This window comes from Lynx canadensis, chromosome B2, assembly GCF_007474595.2.
Source record: "Lynx canadensis isolate LIC74 chromosome B2, mLynCan4.pri.v2, whole genome shotgun sequence".
Taxonomy (NCBI): Eukaryota; Metazoa; Chordata; class Mammalia; order Carnivora; family Felidae; genus Lynx; species Lynx canadensis.
In genome coordinates, this window is record NC_044307.1 from 31167373 (window position 1) to 31184288 (window position 16916).

The 16916-nt window shown below is 52.6% G+C and overlaps 1 protein-coding gene across 1 annotated transcript in view; it reads right to left on the reverse strand.

Moving 5' to 3' along the window:
* TNXB (tenascin XB) overlaps window positions 1-16916 on the reverse strand; it is a 72635-nt gene that overhangs the window by 24814 nt on the left and 30905 nt on the right. Inside the window, 13 exon segments of the mRNA XM_030315139.1 lie at window positions 815-1147; window positions 3189-3539; window positions 3933-4262; window positions 6038-6334; window positions 7947-8297; window positions 8691-9014; window positions 10545-10895; window positions 11289-11591; window positions 11735-12043; window positions 12572-12880; window positions 13143-13430; window positions 14887-15186; window positions 16439-16741. Of these exon segments, the coding sequence (XP_030170999.1) occupies window positions 815-1147; window positions 3189-3539; window positions 3933-4262; window positions 6038-6334; window positions 7947-8297; window positions 8691-9014; window positions 10545-10895; window positions 11289-11591; window positions 11735-12043; window positions 12572-12880; window positions 13143-13430; window positions 14887-15186; window positions 16439-16741 (4149 nt within the window).

A 16916-nucleotide genomic window follows, 5' to 3' on the forward strand; every position in this document is an offset into this window, starting at 1 on the left:
CTCAGAAGATCTCATACAAAATCCTCTTGGTCCCTCTCATGGGCCACTAGTTTCCAGTCCTTGGCACCAGCTGTGATGTGGATCTGACTCCAACACTGTCACCAAGCTAACTTCTGCCCAACTTCGGTTCTCAGCTGTCCCGTGGACTCCCGCAAGCAGGCTGGCTTAGGCATGCTCCCCAGTCTGGCCTGGCCCTGGGGCTTCCTGTCATACAAATATCCCCTGTTACCTGACTGCTGGTTCACAGCCTGTCTCCCTGTGCTTGGGAGCCCCATCACCATAAGAACTTGTCTCTCTGCCATGATCAGGCTTACCCCAGGGAACTCCCACAGTGCTTGGCTCAGGGCATCCAGTCTTGTTGGCCCTTGGGAATCCTAAGTCTGGTAATACCCCAACCATGGGGCCCGGAGGTGCTTCCATCAGCATGCTGTGTCCTGAACACCCTCTGGCTCCCCCTCCCCCTCAGCCTCCAGTGAACTACAGAGAGGCTGAGCCTCTGGAGAAATCAGGGATGCAAGTACAATTCTGTCAAAAAATTCTAGGAAAGCATCCAATTGCTTTGTTGTGAGTGAGGAGTTCTGCTACTCAAAGTGTGGTCCTGCGACCAGCAGCATCCTCATCACATTAGAATGAGAATCTCTGGCCCCAGCCCAAACCTGCGCCATCTGAGTGTGCCCTTTACCAAGATCCTTGGGCCATCTGATGTGCAGAAGAAGATGTGTTGTGTCGAGTATTTGTTTTCATGCAGGTGGTAATAATGGGAAAGTGTTGTAGGGCCTTCTTCCCCACCAGCCCAGCTCTCACCCTCACTCACCAGTCACGCCCACAGTGGACACAGGGCCCCAGCGCTGCCCCCTGTGCAGGCCATACAGGTGCATCTTGTACTTGCGCCCCGGCTCCAGGCCCCCGACGGTGACCTCACTCTCCTCACCCCCGACACGCACCACCTGGGGCCGCCCGTCCCTGTCCTTGTACTGGACAGTGAAGGAGTCGAAGTGGCCCTGGGGGACGGTCCACGAGAGGCTCAGCGAGTCTGGGGACGATCCTGTCACTGTCAGCTCCCCCAGCAGGGGCTCCTCGGGGGACTCTGGGGCCTCCGTGCTGGGCTCTGTGGGGCTGGGGGTCTCCTCCACAACCTCCTGGGGGGCTGAGAGAAGACAGGGGAATGGGGGCTTAGTTGTCAGCTTCTCTGCTGCTGATGCCAATTAGGACAACAAAATGCATCCAGTGATAACTCCTCCAGCCGTGGAGTAGAGGCTGGAGAGCCTTTGGATTAGCCAGCTAGTAACTCGTTGATGGAGAGTGCTGAGAAGGGCTCCCAATTCCCATCACGCACGGACTGGCAGGCAACATAAACATTCAGAAGGTCATTCAGACATGTGCCAGGAGCCAAAATAATTCTCATTTACTTTGACCCAATAATCCCATTTCTGGGCAGCGATCCTAAGAAAATTATGAAAAAGCAGGAAAAAGTTGTGTCATGGGGGTCCATTACGGGATTACTCATAACAACAAGATGTGTCAGGGACCCAAATGGCCCACAGAAGATGATTAACTTTGTTGTGGCGCTTTTACCATGAAGCATCAAATAACCATTAAAATGATGATTAATTCAGGTTGTGCAGCCGCAAAATAAATGCTCACAATATAACCGATGTACAAAAACAAAGGATGAGCCAAGAATCATATGACCACTCTGTAATGTGAAAACATGCGCTGTATGGGAAATGCAGAGAGAGGACGTGTTATTGATATTGTTATTAATGGCAATTATTGGGTCAAAAGGTGTTCTCATGAGAGACTTTTTCCCCTATTTTTCCCTATTCCATACCAACATATTCTATAATGTTGATATTATTTCACCAGAATAATGTAGACTTAGAAAGAAACCCTGGACTATAAAAATTCATCATCGGATAGTGGGTGTGGGGGGTAGGCCGTGGGTCCCTTACACTGTCCTCCTTACTTTGTGTATGCTTGTGATTTGCTGTGACAGAGGGCAACAAAATTGACCAGTGGATCAAAAGTAACACATTCCTTCAGGGCGGGAGCTGTTATCATGTCCACTTTCTGATCATTCCCGTTCTCCCCATCCTGCTACACTCCTAAGAAGGCACATAGAGAAAGAGGCCCATCCCCCAGGAGTCAGAGAGGCTGTGTGAAATCACTCCTTTGTCTGGAGTATGTTCAGGAGAGGATAGTGAACCTCCCAGAGCCGCTCACTGGGTGTCATAAAGGTGGTGAGCCCCACGCCCACGGAGAGGCCTTCACACGACGGCCTTTGGAGCAGGCAGATGATCTCTGTGAAGGGCTCTCACCAGGCATCAGCATTGGGCTCACACTGGTTTAGAAAAGCCACCCTGACTGCCCTTTTAGAATTTAATTCACCTTGTGATTTGCCCCCCTAATTTCTTACATTAGAAATAACTTTTTCAAAATTAGGAATGAAAGAAGTGTGAGAGTGATGGGGAAGAGATGAAAAGAGCACAAGGAAGGAGAAGATATTATGTTTAAAGGAAATATTCCCTGACTATAAAAGAAGTACTCATTATTTAACAAAATTTGGGCAACACAGAATAGAATAAAGCAAGAAAAGGGCTGGAACATTCTATCCTGCCCCACAAAACATGCATCTTGTGAGACGTGTTTCTTTCCAGTTTTCTTGCCATGCCATGTTATTTTCCAGTGGCTGTGATTAGCATCCTTACAAAACCTGGGGGCTCCTTTTTCAACGTAATATTATCAAGTAACTGTCTTATGTCAAAACATTTCAGTGATGGCATAAAAGCTCATCTTCTAGATGATGCCTAATTGCTTAATCGTCCCAATGTGATTGGATGTTGTCGTGTTTCTTTCTTTCTTGTGTGTGTGTGCATGCTTGCGTGTGTGCATGTGCAAATGCACCTATACACGCATGTGTGTACGCGTGCTTGGCCTGTGCCTGACACACTTCTTAGCAGCCCAGGGGCTGACCATCAGAAGGAGGTCATGCTGGTGTGTACGATGAAGCTTCATGTCAGCAAATGCCACACTACTAACCACAGGCCACAGACCATAGAGGAAAGGCATGAATGGGGGCCAAGGTCTGGATCCTCAAGGACTAGCAAAAGAGCAGAAGACTCATCCAGGTTACTGATGACAAAAGGTAGCTCTTCCTGAAAACCTCTGATCCCTGCCCCATCACTCACCGGTCAGGCCCACAGTGGACACAGGGCCCCAGCGCTGCCCCCTGTGCAGGCCATACAGGTGCATCTTGTACTTGCGCCCCGGCTCCAGGCCCCCGACGGTGACCTCACTCTCCTCACCCCCGACACGCACCACCTGGGGCCGCCCATCCCTGTCCTTGTACTGGACAGTGAAGGAGTCGAAGTGGCCCTGGGGGACGGTCCACGAGAGGCTCAGCGAGTCTGGGGACGATCCTGTCACTGTCAGCTCCCCCAGCAGGGGCTCCTCGGGGGACTCTGGGGCCTCCGTGCTGGGCTCTGTGGGGCTGGGGGTGTCCTCCACCTCAGTAGAGGTTGGGGTCTCTTCCTCTGCAGCTGAAAAGGAGACACACAGAAAGGATGAGGCAGGATCCCCAAGAGATGTCCTTGGATCTTAGGAGAATGGAGAGCTGTGACCATGTCTGGGGGCCCCAAATTCAGTTCAGAGAAGCCCATGCTTGGGGCCGGCTGGGCTTGCTCAGCTGACATCTTAAAAACATGCCGGGGAGTCTCCAGGATCGGCTGTGGGGAACCCTGGAGAGCCATCAGCACAGCTCATGGAGGCCCTTCTCTGCCCAGGAGGACCCCTTGGTCCCCAAGGGGAGGCACAAAGGGCACCATGGCTCAGCCTCCAGCTAAGGGACCTCCTGCGCCCCACTCACCCATCACCTGAGAGAGGTGACCCCCCCCCCGGCTGGCCCCACCCTGGGGCTTCCACCGTCCACTCACCCGTCACCCCAAAGGCAGAGACAGGGCCCATGCGCTGGCCACCGTGGAAGCCATACAGGTTCATCTTGTACTTGTGGTCTGGCTCCAGGCCTGAGATGGTGACCTGGTCCTCATTCCCTGGCACCCTCACCGCCTTGGGCTGCCCATCCCCGTTCTTGTACTGGACCAGGAAGTGGTCAAACTGGCCCTCGGGGACAGTCCAGGAGAGGTGCAGGGAGTCGGGGGTGGCGTCTGTCACTGCCAACTGCCCCAGCCGTGGCCTGATGGGAGGCTTGGGAGTCATGGTGGGTGAGTCTGTTGGCGCTGGCATTTCTTGGTCCTTTCCTGGGGCTGGATCAGGAGATAAAGAGACTGTGTGGAAATACCTTGTGGGTTCCCTTCTCATAAAAGATATTGGATTTCTCCCAGGCACACCAAGGCATCTCCCCAGGGTTAAGACATCATTTCCCTGGTTTGAATGTTCAGTAACCAACAGACAGAGCATACTCTTGTGGTGACACCATGGTGGTAGGCTGGGACTGCCATGATACTCAACACATGCATGCATTGAACCCTTGGGAGCTGCAGAGCAAATCTGTGCATAGGGACAGAACTAAGGCTTTATAATACCACCAAGCATAGCAGATAAGTCACATCAGAAGGTACATCTACTCAGGTTTGGAAATTCTACTTTGTGAGTATTTTCCTTTAATACCTCCTTTGATTTAGAAGGCTTCTGAGCATTTTAATTTTTTTTAACATTTATTCATTTTTGAGAGAGAGAGAGGGACAGAGCATGAGTGGGGGAGGGGCAGAGAGAGAGAGGGAGACACAGAATCCGAAGCAGGCTCCAGGCTCTGAGCTGTCAGCACAGAGCCTGACACGGGGCTTGAACCCACGGACCGAGAGATCATGACCTGAGCTGAAGCCGGATGCTTAATTGACTGAGCCACCCAGGTGCCCCTACTGAGCATTTTTAGAGATGAATTTAGATTTCACAGTTGAGGCCAAAGAGATGAGACCACATGTGATCATCTTTGCAATTGGGTTGTTTTGGACCTTGTATTAGCTCTCTCAGTAATTTATGGTACAGATGACCCATCACGCCTTTAGATTTTTCGTCTTTTCTGTTCTGCATAGGGTTTCATTCTTCCTCTTTTTAAAAAAAATTTTTTTAATGTTTATTTATTTTTGAGAGAGAGAGAGACAGAGACAGAGACAGAGCACGAGCAGGGGAGGAGCAGAGAGAGAGGGCGACACAGAATCTGAAACAGGCTCCAGGCTCTGAGCTATCAGCACAGAGCCCGACACAGGGCTCGAACTCAAAAACTGTGAGATCATGACCTGAGCCAAAGTTGGATGCTCAACAGACTGAGCCACCCAGGCGCCCCTTCATTCTTCCTTAATCGTTGAATTACAAAAGCATCTTGTTTCCTATCTGTTCTGTTTGGAAACTGGGTCTTAAGCATTGAAGGGTAATAGCTCCAAAGGACCTTAATTAACAAAAGCAACGAACAGCCCTGTTAGTGAGTAATGAAGGAGGCGAAGTGCCTTGTGAAGTTGCACATTTGACTAATACTCACCATTGAAGTAATAGCATCCATGCTGGCAGGATTCTCATAATTATGAGAGTTCATTCTAAGAATTTTCAGAGACTAATTTTCTTCCTCTTCTTTCATTACAGATGAAGAAAAGGAGGCACTGAGACATTCAGTGACTCTCTTGGGGTCACACAGCTCAAATAGGCTGAGGCTTCAAACCCAGGTCTGCCTGAGTCTATGTTATTTCCCTGATGTCCTGCCTCTTCAAGGACCAAAAAGCCTGTACGTAGGGGCACCTGGCTGGCTCAGTCAGTAGAGTGAGCAGCTTGTGATCGCGGGGTTGTGAGTTTGAGTCACATGTTGAGTATAGAGTTCACTTAAAAAAAAAAAAAAAAAAGCCTGTGTGTAAAGGCTGAGGTGTCTGGGTAACACCAAAGATTTGGAGTAGAGACACTAGCAGAACCACTCTCAGGAGCTTGGGAGGCTCAGTCTCAGGGACAGTGGGACAAAAATACCTGAATACTAACAGTGAAAGAGAAACTGAGTCCAGCTAGGGCAGGGCCCAGTGTCCTGTTGCACACTCACCAGTTAAGCCAACAGTGGAGACGGGGCCCACACGCTGGCCACCGTGGAAGCCATACAGGTTCATCTTGTACTTGTGGTCTGGCTCCAGGCCTGAGATGGTGACCTGGTCCTCATTCCCTGGCACCCTCACCGCCTTGGGCTGCCCATCCCCATTCTTGTACTGGACCAGGAAGTGGTCAAACTGGCCCTCGGGGACAGTCCAGGAGAGGTGCAGGGAGTCGGGGGTGGCGTCCGTCACTGCTAGCTCTCCCAAGTGTGGCTTCAGAAGGGTATTGGCAGGGGGCTCCCCTTCAGGATCTGGGAATAGATGCAAACAGAAGCTTTCCTATTGCTAGAAGAAGTAGTTGAGGCCCCGGCTCTCCTGGATTCAGACCAGAAGGTGGGCCAGCTCTGTAAGCCTAACTTGAGACCCATTTCTGCTTATCATCAAACTTCTTGTGGTCTCCTTATGGTCTGTCAAACTTGGTAGGCAGCCTCTTAGCTCAGGGCCTTTGTAGTGACTATCCCCTTTGCATGAATGTTCTGACCCCAGATGCCTGCGTGGTTCATGTCCACACTTCCTTTAACTCTTTGTTCAAATGTCACCTCTTCAGGGACAATCCTGATCACCCTATATAAAATTCCAATTCTCCCAATTGCAATGTATCCTCCCGTTTTTGGACCTGATCCCAGCAACAAATTGCAAAACAACACTTATGAGACAATCAGGAAACTAACGCTACCTACATACGTAATGATATTAACGAATGTTCATTTTTAAAGAAAAAATAATAGTGTGGCTATATTTAGTCTTTAAACATTTTTTTAAATTTTAGTCTTTAAAAAAAATTTTAATGTTTATTTATTTTTGAGAGAGAGAGATAGAGCATGAGCAGGGGAGGGGCAGAGAGAGAGGGAAACACAGAATCCAAAGCAGGCTCCAGGCTCTGAGATGTCAGCATAGAGCCTGACACGGGGCTCAAACCCACAGACTGCGAGATCATGACCTGAGCCGAGGTTGGAGGCTCAACCAACTGAACCACCCAGGTGCCTCTATTTTTAGTCTTTTTGAAAAGAGTAATACACTTAAATATGAAGCAATGAAGTATAGAGTGTCTGGGATGAGCTTACAACAGTATATCCATACACTGGAATACTATTTGGACAAAAGGAATGATGTACACCTACAGGTTACAACATGGAACCTCAAAAACACGTTCAGTGAAAGAGGCCGGACACAGAAGAACACATATTGGGTGATACCACGTGTCTATGTTCAGAAAAGGCAAATCTACAGATATAGAAAGTAAATTAGTGGTGGCCTGGATCTGCACATCTGCACACCAGTTTTCTTCTTGGGCCGAAGGAAAGTTCTAAAATTAGATAGGGCTGATGGTTGCACAACTCTGTAAATATACTAGAAATCATGAAACTGTATACTTAAAACAGGCAAATTTTATGGCATGTAAATTATATCTCAATTAAGCTGTTAATAAAGAACATATTCTGGTGGGAGGAGGGCAGAAAAAGAGTGGGATGAGCCAGGCTGGCCAGGAGGTAACATTAGGATGGCAATGGACACATAGGATTTCATTTGCTATTTTTTTCTCTTTTGTGTGTAAATTCGAGTCGTGTATAGTAAATATTTGCTGAATGAATTAGCATTTCATGGCATTTGTTTCAACCACACACACACAAAAGATCTTTCCAGAATGCCCAAGCAAAGCAGAAAGCCACAAATGGGTCAAGGTATCACTGCCTCAAAGGCTTCCACTCCAGACACCACATCACACTTTCCTGAGATGTTACTGGACAAAGGGTGGGTTAGGTGGGGTTTGAGGATCCTGGCTCTCCAGTGTAGGACACCCCGGAGCTCTACCAATGGAACCTTACCTGACGCAACCCAGGAGGCTCTTTAACCCTCACTCACCAGTCACACCCACAGTGGACACGGGGCCCCAGCGCTGCCCCCTGTGCAGGCCATACAGGTGCATCTTGTACTTGCGCCCCGGCTCCAGGCCCCCGACGGTGACCTCACTCTCCTCACCCCCGACACGCACCACCTGGGGCCGCCCGTCCCTGTCCTTGTACTGGACAGTGAAGGAGTCGAAGTGGCCCTGGGGGACGGTCCACGAGAGGCTCAGCGAGTCTGGGGACGATCCTGTCACTGTCAGCTCCCCCAGCAGGGGCTCCTCAGGGTACTCTGGGGCCTCCGTGCTGGGCTCTGTGGGGCTGGGGGTGTCCTCCACCTCAGTAGAGGTTGGGGTCTCTTCCTCTGCAGCTGAAAAGGAGACACACAGAAAGGATGAGGCAGGATCCCCAAGAGATGTCCTTGGATCTTAGGAGAATGGAGAGCTGTGACCATGTCTGGGGGCCCCAAATTCAGTTCAGAGAAGCCCATGCTTGGGGCTGGCTGGGCTTGCTCAGCTGACATCTCAAAAACATGCTTGGGGGCTTCCAGGGTCAGCAGTGGGGAACTCTGAACAGACACCAGCATAGCTCATGGAGGCCCTTTCTGCCCAGGAGGACCCCTTGGTCCCCGAGGGGAGGCACAAAGGGCACCATGGCTCAGCCTCCAGCTAAGGGACCTCCTGCACCCCACTCACCCATCACCTGAGAGAGGTGACCCCCCCCCCCGGCTGGCCCCACCCTGGGGCTTCCACCGTCCACTCACCCGTCACCCCAAAGGCAGAGACGGGGCCCATGCGCTGGCCACCGTGGAAGCCATACAGGTTCATCTTGTACTTGTGGTCTGGCTCCAGGCCTGAGATGGTGACCTGGTCCTCATTCCCTGGCACCCTCACCGCCTTGGGCTGCCCATCCCCGTTCTTGTACTGGACCAGGAAGTGGTCAAACTGGCCCTCGGGGACAGTCCAGGAGAGGCGCAGGGAGTCGGGGGTGGCGTCTGTCACTGCCAGCTGCCCCAGCCGTGGCTTCATGGGAGGCTCAAGGGCCATGGTGGACGGGGCTTGGGTGGTCATGGCTTCATATTCTGGAGCTGCGCAGAGACACGCAGGGACAGGTGAGGACAGGCAGGCAGGTCAGAGTATAAGCAGGTGTATTACAAACATAAGATAATGAGGAACACAGCATCGCTGGCCACAGTGGCTCTAACTCATCTACTCTTCCCAGTCCCTCAATGTTGGCCTTCTCTGCCCCTTACCCTCATCTCGCCCTGCCCTCACCCACCCCTACCCACACCCCGCCACCTCTCCCAGTTTTTCCTGCACCCACCTCCCCTGCACACTGTGCCCTGGGCCTCCCTCCACTGGGGTCTCCTTGGCACCTCACTCCCTTTAGCTCATGTTGAGTGCTCCCAAACAGCTCAGAACCCCCTTCCCCAACTGGAAGCCTGGAATCTTCCTGGATCTGTTCCTGTCCCCAGCTGCCATCAGACTCAACAGTGTGCAACTCACTCTCAAGTTCCTCCTGGGTCTCCTCACTCCCCACACCTGCAGCCCCACCAGCCTGGCTTGCCTCACCTGCACTCCCCCAACACCGTTGCCTCTCACCTGAATCTCCACGTCCCTACTGGGCTCCCTGCCTCCCTGTCTCACCTGTTCCTCACAGGGGGCCAGGATGAGCCTTTCAGCGAACATTTGATGGTGTCAGCCTTAGCTTAACTATGCAACAGCCCTCTCTATCCCCGGGAGAAATCCCTGGCTTCTGAGCTGCTCCTACCACCCACCCCCATCTCAAGACTCTCTTTCCAACTCAGAAGATCTCATACAAAATCCTCTTGGTCCCTCTCATGGGCCACTAGTTTCCAGTCCTTGGCACCAGCTGTGATGTGGATCTGACTCCAACACTGTCACCAAGCTAACTTCTGCCCAACTTCGGTTCTCAGCTGTCCCGTGGACTCCCGCAAGCAGGCTGGCTTAGGCATGCTCCCCAGTCTGGCCTGGCCCTGGGGCTTCCTGTCATACAAATATCCCCTGTTACCTGACTGCTGGTTCACAGCCTGTCTCCCTGTGCTTGGGAGCCCCATCACCATAAGAACTTGTCTCTCTGCCATGATCAGGCTTACCCCAGGGAACTCCCACAGTGCTTGGCTCAGGGCATCCAGTCTTGTTGGCCCTTGGGAATCCTAAGTCTGGTAATACCCCAACCATGGGGCCCGGAGGTGCTTCCATCAGCATGCTGTGTCCTGAACACCCTCTGGCTCCCCCTCCCCCTCAGCCTCCAGTGAACTACAGAGAGGCTGAGCCTCTGGGAGAAATCAGGGATGCAAGTACAATTCTGTCAAAAAATTCTAGGAAAGCATCCAATTGCTTTGTTGTGAGTGAGGAGTTCTGCTACTCAAAGTGTGGTCCTGCGACCAGCAGCATCCTCATCACATTAGAATGAGAATCTCTGGCCCCAGCCCAAACCTGCGCCATCTGAGTGTGCCCTTTACCAAGATCCTTGGGCCATCTGATGTGCAGAAGAAGATGTGTTGTGTCGAGTATTTGTTTTCATGCAGGTGGTAATAATGGGAAAGTGTTGTAGGGCCTTCTTCCCCACCAGCCCAGCTCTCACCCTCACTCACCAGTCACGCCCACAGTGGACACAGGGCCCCAGCGCTGCCCCCTGTGCAGGCCATACAGGTGCATCTTGTACTTGCGCCCCGGCTCCAGGCCCCCGACGGTGACCTCACTCTCCTCACCCCCGACACGCACCACCTGGGGCCGCCCGTCCCTGTCCTTGTACTGGACAGTGAAGGAGTCGAAGTGGCCCTGGGGGACGGTCCACGAGAGGCTCAGCGAGTCTGGGGACGATCCTGTCACTGTCAGCTCCCCCAGCAGGGGCTCCTCGGGGGACTCTGGGGCCTCCGTGCTGGGCTCTGTGGGGCTGGGGGTGTCCTCCACCTCAGTAGAGGTTGGGGTCTCTTCCTCTGCAGCTGAAAAGGAGACACACAGAAAGGATGAGGCAGGATCCCCAAGAGATGTCCTTGGATCTTAGGAGAATGGAGAGCTGTGACCATGTCTGGGGGCCCCAAATTCAGTTCAGAGAAGCCCATGCTTGGGGCTGGCTGGGCTTGCTCAGCTGACATCTCAAAAACATGCTTGGGGGCTTCCAGGGTCAGCAGTGGGGAACTCTGAACAGACACCAGCATAGCTCATGGAGGCCCTTTCTGCCCAGGAGGACCCCTTGGTCCCCGAGGGGAGGCACAAAGGGCACCATGGCTCAGCCTCCAGCTAAGGGACCTCCTGCACCCCACTCACCCATCACCTGAGAGAGGTGACCCCCCTCCCTGGCTGACCCCACCCTGGGGCTTCCACCGTCCACTCACCCGTCACCCCAAAGGCAGAGACGGGGCCCATGCGCTGGCCACCGTGGAAGCCATACAGGTTCATCTTGTACTTGTGGTCTGGCTCCAGGCCTGAGATGGTGACCTGGTCCTCATTCCCTGGCACCCTCACCGCCTTGGGCTGCCCATCCCCGTTCTTGTACTGGATCAGGAAGTGGTCAAACTGGCCCTCGGGGACAGTCCAGGAGAGGTGCAGGGAGTCGGGGGTGGCGTCTGTCACTGCCAGCTGCCCCAGCTGTGGCTTGATGGGAGGTTCTGAAGGTTCATCCTCCTCTTCCCTTGGGACTGAACAGAGACAGGAGAGAGAGAGACAGAGAGAGAGAGAGAGAGAGAGAGAGAGAGAGAGAGAGGCAGGATGACCATGGGGACACTGCTCTCCTCTGCGCTCTCACAGCCATTTGGAAGGTAGCAGAGCTCTCCTTGCTCACCTGTGAGGGCCTCAATGTGGGCAGGACCCACACGCTGCTGGCCATGGAAACCATACAGGGTCACCAGGTATCTGTGGTCAGATTCCAGGCCAGTAAGGATGATGTCATTCCGGTCACCATCTACTTTGACTACTTGGAGTTGCCCATCTTTGTCTGTGTACTGGACCTCAAAGGAGTCAAAATCTCCCTCCATCACTGTCCAGGAGAGATGCAAAGTGTCTGGTGTGGCTTCCTCCACAGTCACCTCCCCTAGGCGGGGCTCAGGCCCTGGAGGACCTAGGGCCTCGGTTTCGATATCTTCTCTGGAGGCTGGTTCAGAGAGACAGGGAGAGATGGGTGACCAGTCTGTCATTGCAAGACTCTCCAAGAAGAACGAGGGAAAGAGTGAAGGACGTGATGGCAAGAGTTCAGCAATAAAAAGGACCAACTATGATACAGGGGGATGAATTTCCAAGGGATTGGAAACCAAGCACAGAATATGTATTGTACGTTCTGTTAAAAGAGATGCTTACAAAGGCAAAACTGTAAGGAGAGAAAACAGTTAGTGGCTGCCAGAGGCTGGGTTTGGGAAAACTGATTGCAAAGGGGCATGGGGAAATGGGTTTCTTGGGTCAATGGAAATGTTTTATATCTCAGTTGTTGCAATGGTTTCATGACTTAGACATTTACCAACACTCATTGTTCACACAAAATTGTATGTAAATTATGCCTCGATAAACCTCATCCCTTCCCCTAAAAGAAGGGAAATGGGAAGCTCAGAAATCCCCTGACTGGGTCAGGCCAGGCGAGCTGAAGCCAGAAGGAGGGACGGCATACTCTGGCCACAGCCTCACTCACCAGTCATGGCGATGGCAGAGATGGGACCCACACGTTTGCTCTGGTGCAGTCCGTACAGCAGGAGCTTATACCTGCGGTTTGGGTCCAGGCCCGGGATGCGGACCTCCCTGAGGCTGCCCTCCACAGGCACCACCTGCGGCTGCCCGTCTCTGTCCTTGTACTGGATCACAAAGGAGTCAAACTGGCCCTCAGGGACTGTCCACGAGAGGCTCACAGAGTCTGGGGTCACGCTGGTGACCTGTAGCTCCTCCCCAAGACGGGGCTTTAGGGGATGCTTTGCTTTAGCATCATCCACCACACTCCGGATCTCTGAGATGGAGACAGAAAGGAAAGAGCTGCGTGTTTCTGGTGGCCTGGGTGACCTCAAAGGGCAGGACTGAGAGGTCTGCAGACAGGGCTTTGCCACAGCTGAGTCCTATAGGGCCAGTGCTATGGGATTGTGCAAGGAGAATAACAACTGTGATGGCAGCCACCACAAGTGGCCACCTGCTTCCCTGGCCTGGCAGGTTGCTGATGCCTTCCCTGGGGGAGTCCCAGGAGTAGAGCCTGGCCCTGCAGGGCATGTTCTCACCTGTGGTGCCTTCGGCAGTGAGGGGGCCATGGCGCCTCTTGCCCAGGAGCCCATAAAGGAGGAATCTGTACTTGCGGCCAGTGTCCAGAGGGGTGATGGTGACTGAGCGCTCATGGCCCTCCACAGGCACCACTTGGGGCCCGTCCCTGTCCTTGAACTGGACGACAAAGGAGTCAAAGTGGCCCTCGGGGACTGTCCAGGAGAGGCGCAGCGAGTCCAGGGTGGGATCTGTCACCCACAGCTCCCCAAGGCGGGGCGGGGCCCCAAGGCTGGCGTCACCTTGGGCAGCTAAAAGAGAGGAAAGATTCTTATGTTTATTTTTTTCCAGGATGACTCTTTGACTACTTCCCGCTAGAGCTGGAAAAACCCAGGACTGCCCAAATGATCAGTGCTTCCCCAAAATATTTCCATCACCCTCCCATCTCTGCTACCGTCCCCAACTGGCTCATGCCTCCCTCCACTTAGCCAGTGTGACATCTCCGGGAAAAAAGAATCCCTAGCTTCCTGCTTATCTTTTTCCTCTGACTTTCCAGACTCTTCCCACCTACTAAAGACTATTTTCCTAGTAGGGTGCATCTTGGTTTACTTATTTTCTTTTACCAAGAAGCCTACCCTTTGTGATTTGACTGGCCCCTGGGGAAATTCTGAGGGTCCTGGGGACATCAGAGGGGGCACAGGATCCCGAATGAGTGCAGACAGCAGGTGGGAAAGCAGGATGTTATGATGGAGGTGGCCCTCACAGGACCTGGGAAAGTAGTGGGGGCTGCCAACTTGGGGTGGGGGGAGGAGAAGGGGAGCTCACATGGAGAAAGGATCTGGTGTCTGTCCCAAAGCCATCCTGAGGCCTGAGAAGGAGCTGGCCCACTGCCTTCTTGGCCAGAGAGGACGCTGACAGCATTGTTATTGCTAGAGTTTTCTGGCATCAGGGAGCCCCCAGGGGCAGGGGAGGGCCTGGACTGAAACCCAGGAAAGGGGCACAGCTGGGCTGGAATTGACTGAGACTGGCTGGGCAGCCAGCCCTGGGCTCCTCTGGTTCCCAGTTTCTGAGGCTCCAGGAAGAGGCCACAGGAGGGAAAGGGTCCTATGGGGGCTGCAGATAGGGGATGCAATGAGCATAAGCCAGTAGCATAAGAAAACTGGGTGATGGCAAAACTCTCAGGAGGTGACGGCTGCACAAGGTTGATGGCGGCAAGACCCAGGCAGGCAGAAAGGGCTCCTGGCTCCCTTCACCCCTCCCCCAGCACCCCCAGTCTGTCCCACCTTCCAGGAAGTGTTCTGAAGGGGCTTCCCCCATTCAACAGAAGTGGAAATTATGAAAAGAGAGAAAAAATCAACCGGCGGAGCAGACCCAGGAACTGGGCTCGTTTTCCTTGAACTGGGGCAGGCAGTGTGGCTTTTCTTTTCTTTTCTTTTTTAAGTGTTTATTTATTATTTTGAGAGAGAGAGACAGATAGAGCGTGAGGAGGGGAGAAGCAGAGAGAGAGGGAGACACAGAATCTGAAGCAGGCTGCAGGCTCTGAGCTGTCAGTCAGCACAGAGCCTGATATGGGGCTCGAACTCACAGACTTCGAGATCATGACCTGAGCCAAAGTCAGACTCTCAACCGACTGAACCACCCAGGGGTCCCACTGTGGCTTTTCAAATGACTCAAAAGAGATGGACAGAGGCCAGACCAGCAGAAGGAAAGAGATAAGGCAGTGTGAAAAATGGTGGGAAGGCCGCTGGGGGGCTGGGGGGCTCTCACCTGTCTTTGCCTCCACAGAAACTGGGCTGCGTCTTTTCCCATCCTGAATCCCAAAGAGCAGGAACTTGTATTTCCTACTGGGCTCCAGGCCAGGGATGGTGACCTCGCGCTGGTCTGCGACCACAGGCACCACCTGGGGCTGCCCATCCCTGTCCTTGTACTGGACCACAAAGGAGTCGAATTCACCCTCAGGGACCGTCCACGAGAGGCTCACAGAATCCTGGGTCAGGTCTGTCACTGTCAGCTCCCCGAGGCGTGGCTCCTGGGGGGACTCTGTGGTTGGGGCTGGAGGGAGGGGAGCTAGGATCCAGGAAAACAAAGAACATGGCTGAGGTCTTGGGCAGGAGAACTTCCCCCTTGAACTCCTGGCCTCCCAAGGCCTCAAGGGATCCTTAAACTAAGATAAGAAACAGTTACATCCATATTTTCCCTGACGTGTAACTGAAATGTAGCATTTCCTTCAATGATGAATATAGGTGACAAACCACTGAGGTATCAGCAGTACTTGTGATTCTATTGGATTGTGATTCTATTAGGAATCAACAGATGTTTTCCCATCACCTTAGAATTACTACAGAAACTTCAAAATACCGTTTACTCCATGACCAACTACTTCTAAATGTGGGTATGTTATTATACAATCCTCTAACTCTTATTATTTAATGAATAAAGACGTTCCTGTATTACTAAATCATAAATTTGAATTTAAAATATTTTGATAATTGAATATCAATATAATTGGCTTCCTCTGTAATCCTATGCCTTTATTTTATGTATTTTAAAACACTGCTCTGAGGGGTGCCTGGGTGGGTCAGTCAGTTGAGAGTCTGACTTCAGCTCAGGTCATGACCTTGAGATCACGGGTTCGAGCCTCATGTCAGGCTCTCCGCTGTCTACATGGAGCCTGCTTTGGATCGTCTGTCCCCCCTCTCTCTCTGCCCCACCCCCCACTCACTCTCTCTGTCTCTCTCAAATAAACTTAAAAAAATAAACTTAATTTAAAAAAGATAATAAAACACTGCTCTGAGAGGAGTCCATGGGTTTCACCAGACACTGGCAGAAGAAACGGCGGCAACCTGTGCCCAGGAAGCAAAGAGCAAGGGCCACTTCTGGGAGGAAGGCAGGCTATAGCACTCAGGGTGCTAAGGGCCTCTGAGAGGAGATTCAAGGAATGCGTGCCATTTAAGCTCAACTAGAAAAAAAGGACATCAGGGGAAGGTGGCAGCTGTGTCCAGGTCACAGCAGGGTTGTAAAGAGAAAGGAAGGGAACAACTGTGGACAATCAGGGGAGACAAACAGTCTGCAACGGGATTTAGATCAAACGGAAGCAAGACATTCCTGCCTGGGGGAAAGGGCAGAATGGAGATGGGGACTGGGAGGGCAGGGAAGGTTCTAGCTGGGGAAGACGCCAAGGGGCCAGGGAACAGAGTAAGGTGCCTGTGACCTCAGGAAGGACCTGTGGAAGCCACTGAGGCAGGATCTGAGAGGGTTGTGGGGTGGGGAGGATTCTGGGTAACCAGGGATGGGGACTGCCTCATCCCTGCTCACTCACCGGTCACAGCTACCACAGAGAGGGGGCCCACACGCTGGCCACCATGTAGCCCATAGAAGTTCATCTTGTATTTGCGTGCAGGCTCCAGGCCGGGGATGGTGACCTCACGCTGGTCTGAGGCCACAGGCACCACCTGGGGCTGCCCGTCCCTGTCCTTGTACTGGACCATGAAGGAGTCAAACTGGCCCTCTGGGACTGTCCATGCGAGGCCCACGGAGTTGGGGGTCACATCTGTCACTGTCAGCTCTCCCAGGTGTGGCTCCAGGGGGGGCTCCGTGGCTGGAGTCTCTTCCAGTTGTGGAGCTGACAGAGACGGTGGGAGACCGTTAGGAAAAGCCCCTCTTTCCCTTGTTAGTAGTTATGTCTGTTGTTTTTGTGGTGTCCACGAGGTGGTTCTGATTAAAACTACACTAATTTGGCAACATCTGTCTGGCCACAACCCCTCACTCAGTCCCTGCCAGGATCTAGGGCTGTGCTG